At 39.3% G+C, this 15,150-nt stretch overlaps 1 protein-coding gene across 5 annotated transcripts in view; it reads left to right on the plus strand.

Moving 5' to 3' along the window:
• Nucleotides 1–15,150, plus strand: part of LDA (limit dextrinase) — a 433,493-nt gene that overhangs the window by 20,654 nt on the left and 397,689 nt on the right. For all 5 annotated transcript variants that reach the window (XM_089411946.1, XM_089411948.1, XM_089411949.1 and 2 more), the window contains 2 exons: nucleotides 7,428–7,602; nucleotides 7,725–7,826. In XM_089411946.1, the coding sequence (XP_089268072.1) occupies nucleotides 7,428–7,602; nucleotides 7,725–7,826 (277 nt within the window). The remainder of the gene's footprint in view (nucleotides 1–7,427; nucleotides 7,603–7,724; nucleotides 7,827–15,150) is intronic.

Here is a 15,150-nt window from a genome sequence, read left to right on the forward strand (position 1 = left end):
ACATCCTCAAGGATTTTCCTCTTCGACTACTCTTACCTATTAGATGCCCTACCACATCCTCAAAGAGTATCAAAATCAATCTCAGATGCTTACCCAATCCTCCACTCTTTCTTCATAATTTGAAGACAAAAATGATGTGTTTATCTCTCCCTCTCAACTAGGGAGGATATATCAACCAATCCAAGCTTGTCTCTCAAATACTCTAGCTTCTTAGTAGGAAGAGATTTTGTTAAAATGTCAGCTAGATGCTCATTGATGGAGATATACTGTAGCTGCAACACTCCATCTTGCACAAGCTTTCGTATGTAATGATAATTGTTATTTACGTGCTTTGTCTTTCCATCGAACACTGGGTCTTTAGACAACCTTATGTAGCCATTGTTATCACAATGTATCACTGTAGGGTCCATCAATCCTTCAAACAGGTCAAACAACAACTTCATCAACCAGACAACTTCTTTGCTTACTTCTCATGTTGTAATGTATTTAGCCTCGGCACTAGTCAAAGCAATTGACTCTTGCTTTATACTCATCCATGGTATCATAGAGAATCAAAACTAAAACATCCTCTAGTAGTGCTTCTTCCATCTGTCTGATTGCCTCCCCAATCAGAATCTGTATATCCAATTAATTGGAAACCATTCTCTCTATCATACATTACGCAGTAGTGGATTGTTCTTTGCAGATATCTTAGTATATGCTTGGCTGCTATCTAATGGTCATACTTGGGCTCTGCTTGGAATTGACTAAGAATATTCACGGCAAAACAAATGTCTAGTCAAGTATTCACCAAATACATTAGAGAGCCAACAAATTGCCTATACCTTATTGGATCCACAGGACTTGAATCAGAACTTCTTAGTCTCTTCAAATTTGTGATCACAGGGGTTGTCATAGGTTTGCAATCCATCATGTCAAACCTTTGCAGTATCTTAATCACATATTTTTTTTGACCTAGATATATCTCATTAGGTCCTTGCCAAACTTCCAACCCCATGCGATAGTGCATCAACCCTAGATCCTTCATATCGAATTATGCTGCTAATTGCTTTTTGCACTCTTGAATATGACCTTCCACATTTGTCATGAGAAGATCATCCACATATAGAAGAATGATTATAGGCTCACCCTTCACATCCTTGATATAGAGATTCGGGTGAACAAAACTCTTCGAGAAGCCCAATCTTTGTAGATATGTATCTATCCTTGCATACCAAGCCCTTGGAGCTTGCTTAAGGCCATAAAGTGCCTTCTTTAGCCTGCAAATGTGAGTCTGTCTATCATTCACTTCAAATCCCAAGGGTTGTTCTATATAGACATCTTCATCGATAGTACCACTCAGGAATGTTGTCTTGACATCCATCTGATGGGTGTTCCATCCCATTGATGTTGCTAAAGATACCAATGAACGTACAATTGTATCGTAGTTATAGGTGCAAATGTCTCTTCATATTTGGTGCCTTCTTGTTGGGAGAAACCCCTAGCCACAAATCTTGCCTTATATTTATCAATACTTCCATCCGTTGCATGTTTAATTTTGTAGAGCCACCTGGAAGTCACCATAGATTTGTCTTCAGGCATAGGAACGATTTCCCAAACTTCGTTCTTCATTATTGATTAATATTCTTCATTCATAGCATCTTTCCATTCCTAATGTTTGACAACATCTTCAAAACTGGATGGTTATGCTTCAATTAAAGTTGTCATATAGGCTGCATACCCTGAATATCTTTTAGGCTTCTTACTTTCCTTGAACGTGCCTTGGCTGCTACATGTCCTTCTGCATCTAAAAGAGTAGACTTCAACTAATTAGGTCTCTTTCTATTTTCAGGGATGATGACTTGCTGCACAGGTTCACTGGGACCTTCTTCTTCATGATTTGAATCCTCTTCCTCCCTAGGACATTCTTGAAATATTGGAAGTTCTTCATCATCAGAGTCAACCGGGAGATCCTTAGATTTCTTCAATGCAATGCTTTCATTAAAGATCACATCTCGGGTTACTTCAATTCGGTGTCCTTCCTTTATGTAGATCCTATATGCCTTTGAAGTTTTACTATAGCCAACAAATATACCCTTCATGCTTGTAGGATCCAACTTCTTTCTTTTATCTTTAGAATGTGAATGTAGATAGGACAACCAAATATCTAGAGATGGTCTACACACAATTTCTTCCTAGTGAATGCTTCTTTAGGAGTCATGTTGTCTAGTGATCTGTGAGGACTTCGATTTTGAATGTAGACAGCAGTTTTGGTTGCTTCACCCCACAAATTTAGGCAAGTCTTGATCATGTAACATGGCTCTAACACTTTCCTCAATCGAGCGATTCTTTCGTTCTGCTACTCCATTTTGCTCTGGATTATATGGAACTATCAACTCCCTCTTAATTCCAACCTCCTTACAGAAAGCTATGATCTCCTTTGAAGTGTATTCTCCTCCATTATCAGATCTTAGTACCTTTATCCTTCTTTCTATAATATTTTCTATTGCTTTGAATTCTTGAAATTTTTCAAATACTTCATCCTTGGATTTCAACAAATAGATCCAAGTTTTCCTTGAGTGGTCATCAATGAAAGTTACATAATATAGATGACCTCCAAGAGACTTTGTAGACATAGGACCACAAACATCAGAGTGAATGAGATCCAAGATTTCTTTTGATCTTGAAGCACTGCTTCCAAATGGTTTCTTAACATTTTTACCTAATGCACATCCCTTGCACACTCCTTCATGATCCTCCTTAAGTTTAGGGATGCCATTCACCATTGAATTTAGAGTTGGTAAGATTTTGTAGTGAAGGTGTCCAAACCTTCTATGCCAAAGTTCACATGGACTTACTTCAATGTGAACCAAATCTTGAGAGAGAGGTGTCAACAACTTGTAGAGTCTTCCTTCATGAATCCCAATGACTTTTGCATTGTTGATGCTAGAGCCTTTATCCCATACCATAACCTTTCCATCTATAAAAGCAACTCTATCTCCCTTATCTTCTAGACATGAAATAGAAAGTAAATTCTTTTGCAAACCTGGTACGAATAGAATGTTGTTGAGATGAATGTTTCCTCCATTCTCCAACTCCAACGAAGTTGATCCAATTCCTCTTACAGGATAGCTCTTCTTGTCACCAAGTTCAACAAAGTAGGAATATTTTCCTCTTGATAGGGTCTTTAGTTGTTTGTGCTCACCTGTCATATGTCTGGATGCTCCACTGTCAATTACCCATATATTTTCATCTTCAAACGTACTTGTAAGTGCTGAGAATAACCCTTTGTCCTTTGTAGAAGTCTTGGTCATGCAATTCTTGATAGATAATAGGAGATTCCAAAATGCTTTGATGCCTTGCTTGAGATGACTTGCCACCATAGAAAACTGCTTCAATGACTTCTTCAAAGATGTAGTGATCTTCATCATGCCCTTAGTAAACTTTAGTGCTGAAACCATGTTGATAAATCTAGAGGGCTACAATAGGATGATTTGAATTTCTCTTAAACTTGATAACTGCTTGTGATGTATTTTTATATCTCATTTTGTTCTTGTGATTTCTTTATTATTATGTTGTTCTTATTATCAAACAACTACCAAAACAAGAAGATCAACAGTACACAAGAACATAGGATGTAGGTTGCAAGCCAGGGCCAAAACCTCTCCACTTGAGAGGAAAACCCACAAGTCTCTTGTCTTCTTATAGATTCTTCAAATGACAAATTCCAAGACCTTTAGACCAAGGCCAATAGCTTTCAAGGACCAATGCAAACCTTCTTGGTGATGTGCTTCTTCTATCCAAGACATAAGATGTAGGTTGCAAGCCAGGGCCAAAACCTCTCCACTTGAGAGGAAAACCCACAAGTCTCTTGTCTTCTTATAGATTCTTCAAATGACAAATTCCAAGACCTCTAGACCAAGGCCAATACCTTTCAAGGACGAAGGCAAACCTTCTTGATGATGTGCTTCTTCTATCCAAGTCAAACCTAGTCAAATCTCTTCCAGCTGCACAATTTTGACCCCTAGCTACAAAATTTCGGCCTCCACTACAGGTCTGAAATTTTCGGCCCCTGCAATAGTTACTGCTTCCACACGTGTGAGCAATTTTAGGGCTTCCAAGGCTTCCTTTGACCTTCGCTTGGGTTGCTTCTCCTTCTAGGGCTTGTAGGTGACCTAAGAGTCCTTTCTTTGACCTTCTTTCTGCAACTTTCACAACTTTGACCTTGCAGTTGCAAAACCCTAGCCTTCCTTTCGCACGTGAGAGAGAGAGAGAGAGAGAGAGAGAGAGAGAGAGAAATAACCCAAGAACTTCGTCCTTCGTCCTTCTATCCTTCTTCGCTTGCCTTTCTTTTGCTTCTCCTTTGCTTGGATGATGAGAAGTGAGTGAGTGTCCATAGGAGGTTGAGTTCCCTCCTATATATAGGCTTCCAAGGAGGACGACATGCCCTAATGAGGCCGACTTCTTAGTTTCCAGACCGACTTGGTCTTGGAGGGTATTTTGACACTTTCAAATACAAAAATAATTTTTTTGACATGTTACAACGTGCCCAATGAGGTCTTCTTCAGATGACAATGACTCTATTAACTTCTTAAACACTAGGACAAACCCTAGAAGCACTCAATGGGTGCTTGACCTCTAAATAAAATGACCTTGAGCATGAAACCCATACTTACAAAAATAACAATAATAATTTTTCTTTCTTTTTATAATATACAAGAATCAAGAGTACATTTCAAGTATATGAAGACTGAACCTAGTTACACATTTCAACATGTACCAAGGCTCAAACAAGTTCACCCTAAGACCTGTACAATTTACCTTCTCTAATCTCTATGACTTGAGTTGCATGTGGGTTAGAATCCTTTGGCTTGATGAGGGCTTGTTGGTTCTTAAAAAAACTGCAAGTTTCTTACCCTTCATAACTGAAAGTGAAAGCAAATTCTTCTTGAGACTTGGAACAAACAAGACATTGTCAAAATCTAGATTCTAGAGAATTACCTAACTCAAGCTAGAAGGGAATAGAAGAACCCCCTGCTGTTGGGTACTTGGCATCATCACCATGTTCAACCTATATGTTTGAGTCCTTTAGAGTACAAAACAATTGTTTGGTTGATGTTATAAGTTGAGATGCCCCACTATCCACATACCACACATTCCTCGGAATTGTGTTGGTAGAAAGGCAAGATATCATTGAGAAATCCTTCTCGAACTTGGCAACAATATCATTCATTTGAGTATATGCAAATGCTGCTATCTGCTTCTGCTGCTGCTCCCTTTTACACTTCTTTGGACACTATGATGCATAATGACCATGCTTATGACAAAATAAGCACTTGATTTTTCTCAAGTCCTTTCATGGCTGTGAGTTTGACTCCTTTGTCTTTCGCTTACCCTTGTTGGGTCCTTTACCTTTCCCTTGTTTAACCGATCAAATAGAGTTAGGTTCTTTTCACCATCTTTTTTGCTAGCCTCTTTGACCCCATTCAAGTCTTCTAGTGGATATAGTCATCCCAAAGCCTCTCAAAGTTAGGAAGGTTTCCTTGAGCCCAAATACCTTTGAAAAATGGTTCCCATAAAGGTGGGAATCCATTTAATGACATGTTCACTAGTTCTGCATCTTTAGCCTTATCCCTAGCCGCTGCTAGTTGATCACAAATCTGTGTGATCTTCACAAGGTAACTAGTGACTATGTTTGATTTGGTTGTCTCCATGGATCTGAGTTTGTTCTACAATATTGTCTTCCTGTTTGTGTTTTGACTCTGGTAGAGACAAACCAAGGCTTCAAACACGTTTTTTGTTGTCTTCTTATTGACACACGAGAGATCAGACAATCCTTTATGGCATCCAAGATCATCCACTTTGCCTTCCCTTGTTCTGAGCTACCAACAATTGCACTTTTGTAGGCGGAGTCACAATGCCCTTGATGATATCTCAGAGATCATTCTCTTAGTATGAGTGTAACTTTCACCTCCCATGTTAAGAAATTCAAGGGGCCATCCAATCTATCCTTAAACTTGATGCTACCTGATGCCATCTTTGAGATCTACTGCACAAACTCCAAATCTGAAAAATAGTTTGAAATACTCTAATTGCTGGTCTTTTTAGGCAGTTGATTTATTGCTGCTAATCCTTGAGAATCTCAATTAGAGAAGTTAGCTCTGATACCATGTGAAAGTTTCCAAGCATAGGTGACTAATGTCCTTGTGATCTCAATTAAATAATAATTCGCTGAATCTAATTAATGCTGAAATTAAATTCAAACCATAGCATCAAATCATATAATAGTTGGCAATTAAATAGTAGAAGCATAAAACACAATTTCACACATACACAGGGATTACTCCTTCAAAATAAGCTTTTCATTCATTCAAAAAACTTACAAGTGCACCTCCACAAAATGCCCACTAAAAACCAGCACTGCACAGTTACTGAAATCATCCTGAACTGAGCAGAATAACCTACTGAGAGAGTATGGCTATATGGACTGTATGATCTTCATGGACGCCTGCATGGTTTGTCCACACAAATATACAGATCCATATGGTCTTTGTCCGTATAGTTGTACGAACTTCCATACATATGTACAGAACAGATATCTATGCTGTGCGGAATTGTATGAATCCCTGTACATGATCCTGTGCTCCCTGTAAACATCTCTTTCGGAACTGCCTGTGTGCTCTTTCTCTCTCTGTCACTCAACCTGCTCAATTGTTCAATTGTGATGAAAGCCTCTAGCTTCACCTGTCTTTATAGTTTTAGCTGAGAATCTATTTTTGATATTACTCCTAGTCTAAGTCATGCATGAAATACACTTTTAAACTCTATTGCTAAATACAAGACTTTCATTTTAAGTCACGCATGAGATACACTGTTTAGACTCAATTTCTAAATATAAAATTTCAATTTTTTTCTAATAAAGTGAAGTACAAAATAGAAAGAAATATCTCAAACTACTTGCATGTTCACATTGAAGCTGGGGAAAGTTCCTGTCCGAGCTAGAATTCTCAGCAATGCCTGTTATGGTGACTGCTTCATGCTAGATCCCTTTGGTCATTGCAGGGTTCAATCTACCTGCACTAGGCATGTATGATGTATTTGCTTTTACAAATGATTACCAGTTTGTACATCATGTGTGTTTTTTACGTAAATGCATTTAGTTACTGCTTGGTAGATATTCCCCCCAACTCTAAGTCGCGTGGCTGTCCATTCTCTGAAATCATGTGGAGGAATTATGTACGTTTTCAGATGAAATTTACAGTTAATTAGTGCCGCTATCCAATTTGATTTTCTACAACAGATTTATTTTTCCATCTGCACGTTTTGATTGATAGTTGTTTCTAACTGTCATTAACATGAAGGGTTTAGGGTTTCTAACTTAGTAACTTGGACATGAATTATAATGCTTTGTTGGTGTTATGGCTCACTTGATAGCATTCATCTGACAGGAAAGATCGGAAGTATGAAAATTGGGGGCTTCATGCTTGGGGAGATGTAAATGTACATACCTTTTGGGAGAAGCCTTTATATGCTACAGGGTCTGATGGCTTTGGTTTATATTGGGATGTTCAAGTGAAGCCAAAGGGAGTATTAAATTTTGTTATTCATAAAGGTGAAATCAAGGTTAGTGAGAGACATCTAAGTTCAATGTCTTATTTTGGTAACCTATAGTTTTTCCTATTCAAATAAAAAAGGCAAGAATCTTTTTTACTGTACCAGATTGATTGAGATTCTTATGTTTGCAGGATTGTTCTGGATCGATATTGTTTGGACATGCTGATCTCTGGGTGGTTTCTGAGTGTTCCACAGTATTTACAGAGAAACCAGACCTCGATTCAATGCCCAAGGTTGATACATGAAACATGTTATGTCTTGAGCCATGAGTTCGAATCGATTTCTTTAGTTCCATCATAAAATCTTCTTTGCGTTGGCAATAAAGTTTAATTTGTTTTGGCTCTAGTATACCGGGTTTCCTTGACATGCTTCCTTACATTAGTTTAATTTGCTACTGTTCGCTAAAAAAATTGGTTAGGCAAACCAAAAGGGACCAGAAAAGAACCGACAGAAAGAAATGGATGGGACTTAATTACAATGAAACTTTGAAATGCCAAACATTGATTTATTTTGAAGTGCTTCCAGGTTCAAATAAGGTTTCAATTAGTACCAAATATACAAGACAGTGCAAGCTTAACCACTCGAAACATAAAACTCTTAGGCACAGTACTAAACCGAATGATAAAGTGTGCATGATACTTCTGATTTAGTAGATACAAACATGTAAATGAATTCTGATACAAAGTAACATGCACATGCTTCAATGAAGTTAACATTTTGATATGATTAACGAGAAGAATATATATACGGAATGAATGCTTACAAAAAACAATAGTTGTGAGGAACATTAAATATATATGAAAACTGTTGCAAAATTTGTTTGACCCATGTACCTGTTACCTGCCACCTGTGGGTAGTATGCACAGGGGAAACTTTTTCTCCTAGATGGTCCTCAGCCGGCAGCCAGCAACCCCTTGCAGCCACCAGATAACTCGATGTGCCATTATCTCTGCCACCTGAGCTGGCCATGAGGTCCCTCGCTCATCTATTATGATCGTATGTTTGAAGGTAGGCCTCCCGACCCCGAAGGTATGACTTTTCATTGGTATAGTTGAGTAATTTTCCTTACTTATCATGGACACTTTTGGGCATGGATTGGTGGGGGGATTCGGCGGAAAGAGTAGGCTAGGTCTATATTCTTGTCTCCTCTTTCCTATTTGGTGGTTAGCCTTGTATCCTTGTCCCGTGGGATCTCTTCCACTGGCCATTAGCTTTAGCGCTGACACTACACGGGAAATCCCTATTTTGGTTGCATGGCCCTGCTTTCCAACACCATATACATCACCCCCTTCCACTCATTTTAACCCCATTCATCATTTTTCCCATCCGGGTCCACATGTGTCCATTGGGTCCACATAGGGTTAGCCTTCCCCCCTCCCTCCCCTTGTCCATGCTTTGGGTCGGGCCTGGAACAATGCCTAGAGATTGATGCAACTAAAAAGAAAATAAAAAACATAATTTGGCCACTTTCAACAGGAAACATACCACAAAATGCAAAAGATGGTTGGGACATACAAATTTAGCACGTGGGCAAAAGCCAAACATGAGCTCTACCCCTTATCTATGGCCATCACCCTGGTTCCTATGGGCCCTAGATAAGCCCCCTCCATCATTAAGAAACCCATGGTTGTCCCAACCCCTGGTGGGTGATGAATTGCTGCACCTTAAGGGGGTGTCCACTGCTATACCCTACGCATCATGTTCTCATTCCCTGGAACCTAGAGCGGTTATGAAGAAAAATCAATCAAAGGCAAAAGGCATATGAAGAAGGGTGGAAAAACAAAGGATTGGGTAACTTATGTACCGCGATTTGCTCCCCCCTACACTCATAAACCCAAGTGTGGGCTTCCCTCATCATAGTTACCCTTGTAACATGACATGTGGCCTAGAGCATTCCCCCGATCCCCACTCCGTTCCATCACTATATCACTTGCTACCTACCACTGGATGGATATACCATGGACATTTCACCCCCTTTAAAGGCTGAAACCACCTAATAGGGTTCTTGGTTAACTCCCTTATTAAGTTGGAGACACTTGTAAATGCCAAAGCCCACTATGGAAGGGCATGCCACCATGAAGTGCCCCATTGATTCCATGATTTGTAAGCTCTTTTACTTGATTATTCTAATGATTTTTTGTATTGGAGAGCAAGGGGATGCATTGGATTTTATGCATGATTGCAGGTGGGTTTCCATTTGGGGTTTGGTCTCCTATATGGGGTCCAAGCCCTCCAAAGGGCCACATTGGCACTTGTAGGGTGAGCATTGAGAGCCATGGGCCTCCACCATAGTAGAGAACAGTGATGACAATATCGTCGATATATCGGCAAATATTAGAAATATTGCGATATTTTCGGCGAGACGAAATATCGCTGAGAAAATATCGCGATATTTTGGCTCCCGAAAATATCGCAATATTTCTGAGATATCGCTAATATCTTGGCAAAATATCACATGACGATATAAAATATTGCCGGGCCAGTTGGACCATGGTTAGAAAAGGGAAATTTGTCTTTTTTCCTCATTTCGGTTTTTGAGTGTTGGAGAAAGAAGGGGAAGAGTTTTGTGGTGGTTGTCAAGGAAGGATTGAGGATCAAACAACCATTATCACCACTAACTAAGAATTTTTTGTGGATCAAAGATTGAAGAATAGTGAGACAAACTTCATTTCTTCCATTAACAAGTATGTCCAAAAAAACCCCTATGTTAATGATTTTTTTCATAGATTTAGGGTTATGCTTGCTTGCCTCTTTGCCTACCAACTTCTTTCTTCTTTGTTTTTTTTCCATTTGCTATGATTTTCATGCCCATGAGCCAATGTAAGGGTTTTCTCCATATTTGGACAACAAGCTTCATTTTTTTTTTCAACTTCCTTATGCACGCTCTTATTGACAATTTTCATTCACATTGCAAATAATGTAGTAATTTTTTTTGTTTTGTTAAATGAGGTGGTTATTACTTATTATTTTTGTGTGGGGGGGTTTAATGCCAATTTTTTGTCTTTTTGGTGCCCTATGTTTGAATTAGTTCACTACAAATATGCCAAAAGTCTTGGACCCATTTTGGGACTATGGGTAGCCTGATGGTGGGACAAATCGGACATATCTATAGACTATAATGCAAATTGTGTGGGACCAAGATGTCAGGAGGGGTTACGCGATTGAAATACCATCTGGCTAGACTCCCTGAACATGATGTAGTGCCTTGTACGATTTCTAGTGCGGAGGTTATACAAAAATCTCTTTAAGCAATTGATGAAAAAGACAGAAAGATAGTTGCTAGTTTTATTTGTTTTGCTACATATAAGTTTATAACTCATGGTGATGAGATACTTTTATATATGTGATGTTATTTTGTATTTGTTAAAATTGACAACTAGGGACAAATTCCATGTGGGTCATCTTATTAATGGTAGCTGATATTTTTCTTGGATCCCTCTCATCGAGAGGTGTAGGATTGATCTAAAGATCATCCGATTCCGATAAGTATTCATAGAGTTATGGATTTATTTGTGTTATAAGACAATTCATCAAGGTCGGCCAACAACCAAATAAACCCCATTTGTGCTCAATGTTTTATTATAAAAAGGGGTGGTTTGCAAGTCATTTGTACACACTCTTCTTGTGATCTCTTCCTTTCCACTTGTCTTTGGGTTTTGGTGGGAGGAGAGATCTTAAGAGTATATACTGGCCTAAGTCTTATGATGCCCTAACCGCAGTAAGGAGGACTAGCAGCAATCTAGCCGTAGTCGAAGGAGGAACATCAAGACGCAGTCAAAGGGAATATGCCATGCCCTAATCCACATTCTGAGAGAGACCTTAACACTGTCATGGAGGAAAGAAGTCTAAACGTTGACCTAAAGGGAGATGCCCTAATTGCTGTTCTGTACATAGTCAAAAGAGAAGGCTCTACGTAGTCAAGGAGGGAGCTCTATCCGCAGTTAAGGGTGTCCCTAATTCATTGTTAAAGAGGCCCTTATACGTTGTCCTAAGGTGCCCTAATCTGCAGTTTGTTGAGCCCTTATTCATAGCTAAACAGTGATCCTATTCCGCAGCGACTAGGCCCTAATACGCAGCTAAGAGGAGGTTCTATACATAGCTAATATAGGCCCTAAATGAAGGCCCTAATCCGCAGTTAGGAAAGGTCCTAATACGTTGTCCAAGAGATACTTATACGCAGCCTAGGAGCCTTAATATGCTGTTAATGAAGGCCCTAATACATTGCCTGAAGTGACGCTTATCCACAATCCTAAGGGAGCATTCATCCACTCTCAATGAAGCAACAAAGGTAGCCCTATAACGCAACAAGGAAATGTCTTATCACAACATTAAGATGCATGTTTGCTGTAGGTGACTGTGTGATAAAGGAAGTTGATATAGACATGCCTTAAGGATTGTTTGATAAGCCATAGTTATACAGTAAAGGAAAGCATTGAAGTCTGCTCCTTAGTGTTGCTGCGTTAATGATGTTTATGTAACTGTTTTGAGGACATTTACTTTAGAGTTGCTATGTGCTAGGCCATAGGCCATAGCATCATAACAAGGGTTTCTTAGTGACTGTGTGGAGGGTTGTTAAATGCTATAGCTAGGCCGAGTTTGATGTGGGCAGTTTTAAGGTAAGGGAAAAAGCTGTTTTGGTTGGCTGTAGGGGACAATTAGTGCAGCAACATGATGACAGTATGTACAACAACATGTATAGGTACAACTGTAATGATTGCAGCATAGTGGAGGCAGTATGTACAGCAACATGTATGGGTACAACTGTGAGTGGTGCAGCATAGTGCACCATGATGGGTACAACCATGACTGGTTGCATCTCAGTGACAAGAGCAGCTCAGTGAATGGGTGCAGCACAGTGACGGGTGCAGCATGATGATGAGGTGCAGCACAGTGAGGTGCAGTATGGTGATGGAGTCACCTTAGAGGATCTGTTGAAGCAGTCTGCCTTCACCTAAGTTCAGATCAACTACCTCATGTGACATCTTCTTAGAGAAGATCTCTGCTCTTATTTTGATAAGTCAAAATGTTGACTTCTGATGTATATGTACTATCTCTCTCTCTGTTGAAATATTGAAGATCATATAAGAAGAATTGACGAAGGGTTTCCCCACATTAGGGTTTCCCCACATTAAGGTTTCCCCACATTAGGGTTTTTTCCTGGCTAGCGCCACATCTTGTGTCCTCTTGTCTTGGCTTGTCTTTTGCGATTTACATTTATGTTCTATTTGCAGTTTACTTTAATGCTGATGTGATTGCTAATCTGGAAAAAGATATTAAGCTAATTGTGAAAATTGAAATAAATTGCTCTAGCATATAACATACCTGAATTTAACAGGTCCTCCACATTTGAGTCCTTGATTGGACAATTATCAGGGATTAGCAGGATTTGGTATCGCCTTTGATGTATCATTTTTATTTTACATCCACTACATCATATATATTAGTGTTTTTTTCATATTTATGTGCCAAATTGCCAATGTGTTTATTTCATGTTGTTATTGCGTTATATGTTTAAAAATCTGAAAAAAATGAATATATTATGCATTTTTTATGTTTGTTGATATTTTGCCAATATTTTTGTCGATATTGCCGATAAGATGTTTTTTGGACCCTCGCCGATATTTGCCGATACCGATATTATCAACACTAGTAGAGAGTACTTCATGGATCCCCAACGCCACTCAGTGATTGCTCGTGTTCCACCTTTTTGGATGAGGATGATGCACCTGGTTCACCATTCCCAACTGACTCTCACTTGCACCATACACTTGGTAGATGTTCCAGGGTCTAGATGAGGATGTGTCTCACTGCAGGAGACAAAGGGAGGGATTACATCATCATCCTAGGCCTTACAGATGGTTTACAAGCATCATTGATCCACTTGGAGACCCATGAGGATGTCCATTTGCCCCCATACCACCTGGGAGCACTGCATATGACTTACTTGGGAAACAAGGGCCAACCCTTCGTCCACTATGATTTGAGTCCATTCTATCACCATAGCACACTTTGGACTTCATTAGGCCTTCTCAATGGCCCAACAACTCATTCTATTGAGTATTTTCAATTTTGCTCTCTTGAGAGGCTTATTTTATGTTATTGAGCTATCTTGGTGGGCTTGTCACCAAGGGATGTTATTATTGCACATTATTTTATTATTTGGGGCTTAATTAGGCCTAATTAGGCAAATTGATCTCTTTAGAGATCCTATAAATTGATGAGAGGTCACTTCTTTCATCATCACTTGGATTGGATTAGTATCTCTTGAGAGATTTTTGCACTTTTTGCTGGGATTACTTTTTGGATCTTTCTTGATGCACTATGATGTTGGATTTTCGCTATTGTCTTTAGAGCTTATTTTCTAATGCGAAATTGATGAATGGATATATTCGCTCTCATGTAAGTTGAATTTTTGATGCTATTCTTGTTATCTTATCAAATGCATGTATCTTGTTATCATTATTCTTTTATGGGCTAATGTAATGCAAAATACTTCTTGGACCTTGAATAAGTGATTAAATGCATGCATTGATCTGAGGGATTGGGTGAATGTTCCTAGAGGCACCTCCTAGGTTGAAGACCTCGAAACTTCGTCTCTTTTGCAAATTTGAAGTATAAATCCCTATTGACCTAGTTGCTGCCCTTGGAGAGGCTAGCGAAGATCAATTAGGGCTCCTTAGCTCACGAAAATTCTCGATCTATGTGTATCTTGACTCCATTAGGCCCAAGAAATAAGGCACTGATCCTTGTATCCCTTTGGTGGTCAAATTTACCTCTTTTCTTCATTTTTCCAAATTCTAGGCCTAACCCTAGAGGGTCACCTAGGGCATCAAGCGAAATTCATTCTAGCCATTCAAAACCCTTGAATTTTGGTCCACTACTACGCTGGGGTTATCTCTAGAGGTCCTCCAAATTTCAAGCAATTCCGACGGTGGAATCTTGAGATATAGCAAGCCCTAGCCCCAAGACCAACTCTTGCCCTAGGTTGATTTTGGGTTAGTGTCCTCATTGGAATCATTGCATTCAAATCTTAAAAGAAAATTAGTCCTTTGATCCTATTTCCTACCCTAATTAGGTCAAGCCCTTCATTGGGTGATCAACTCTATACCCTTGACCTAGTTTTGGGTCCACTTGGCTTTGTGTGGTCCTGTAACTTTGTAACTTCAATTCCACAAGGATTACATAGAAGCCTCTTATCCATAAGGATCCTTAGGTCTAGGAAGCCCCTTGTTAAGGCACATCCTCTAAACTTAGGCTAAAAAATCCTCTTAGCCCTTTCTAGAGAGCCCATCACCTTGCTTTTAAAGCAAGCAAGCTATCTAATTGAGCCTCTCTTGTGAATAGGCCTTAGGAATCACCCCTTTTCCTCTGATTGATCCATTCATCTAGTGATTCCCCTTATACCGGGTTTCCTCCCATCAGTGAAAGTCTGTAAAGAGCAGGGAGCCTTAGCTAAGGTGACAGTGGGCTATTGCTCCATTGTTGCTCCTTGACCTAATAGTTGCTCTATAGGATCTCCTCCTAGGGCCCCTACTAGTTTGATAGGTAACATTTTTG

This window comes from Pinus tabuliformis, chromosome 3_1 (assembly GCF_031772625.1).
Source record: "Pinus tabuliformis cultivar Carrire ecotype Pingquan chromosome 3_1, CPIR1, whole genome shotgun sequence".
Taxonomy (NCBI): Eukaryota; Viridiplantae; Streptophyta; class Pinopsida; order Pinales; family Pinaceae; genus Pinus; species Pinus tabuliformis.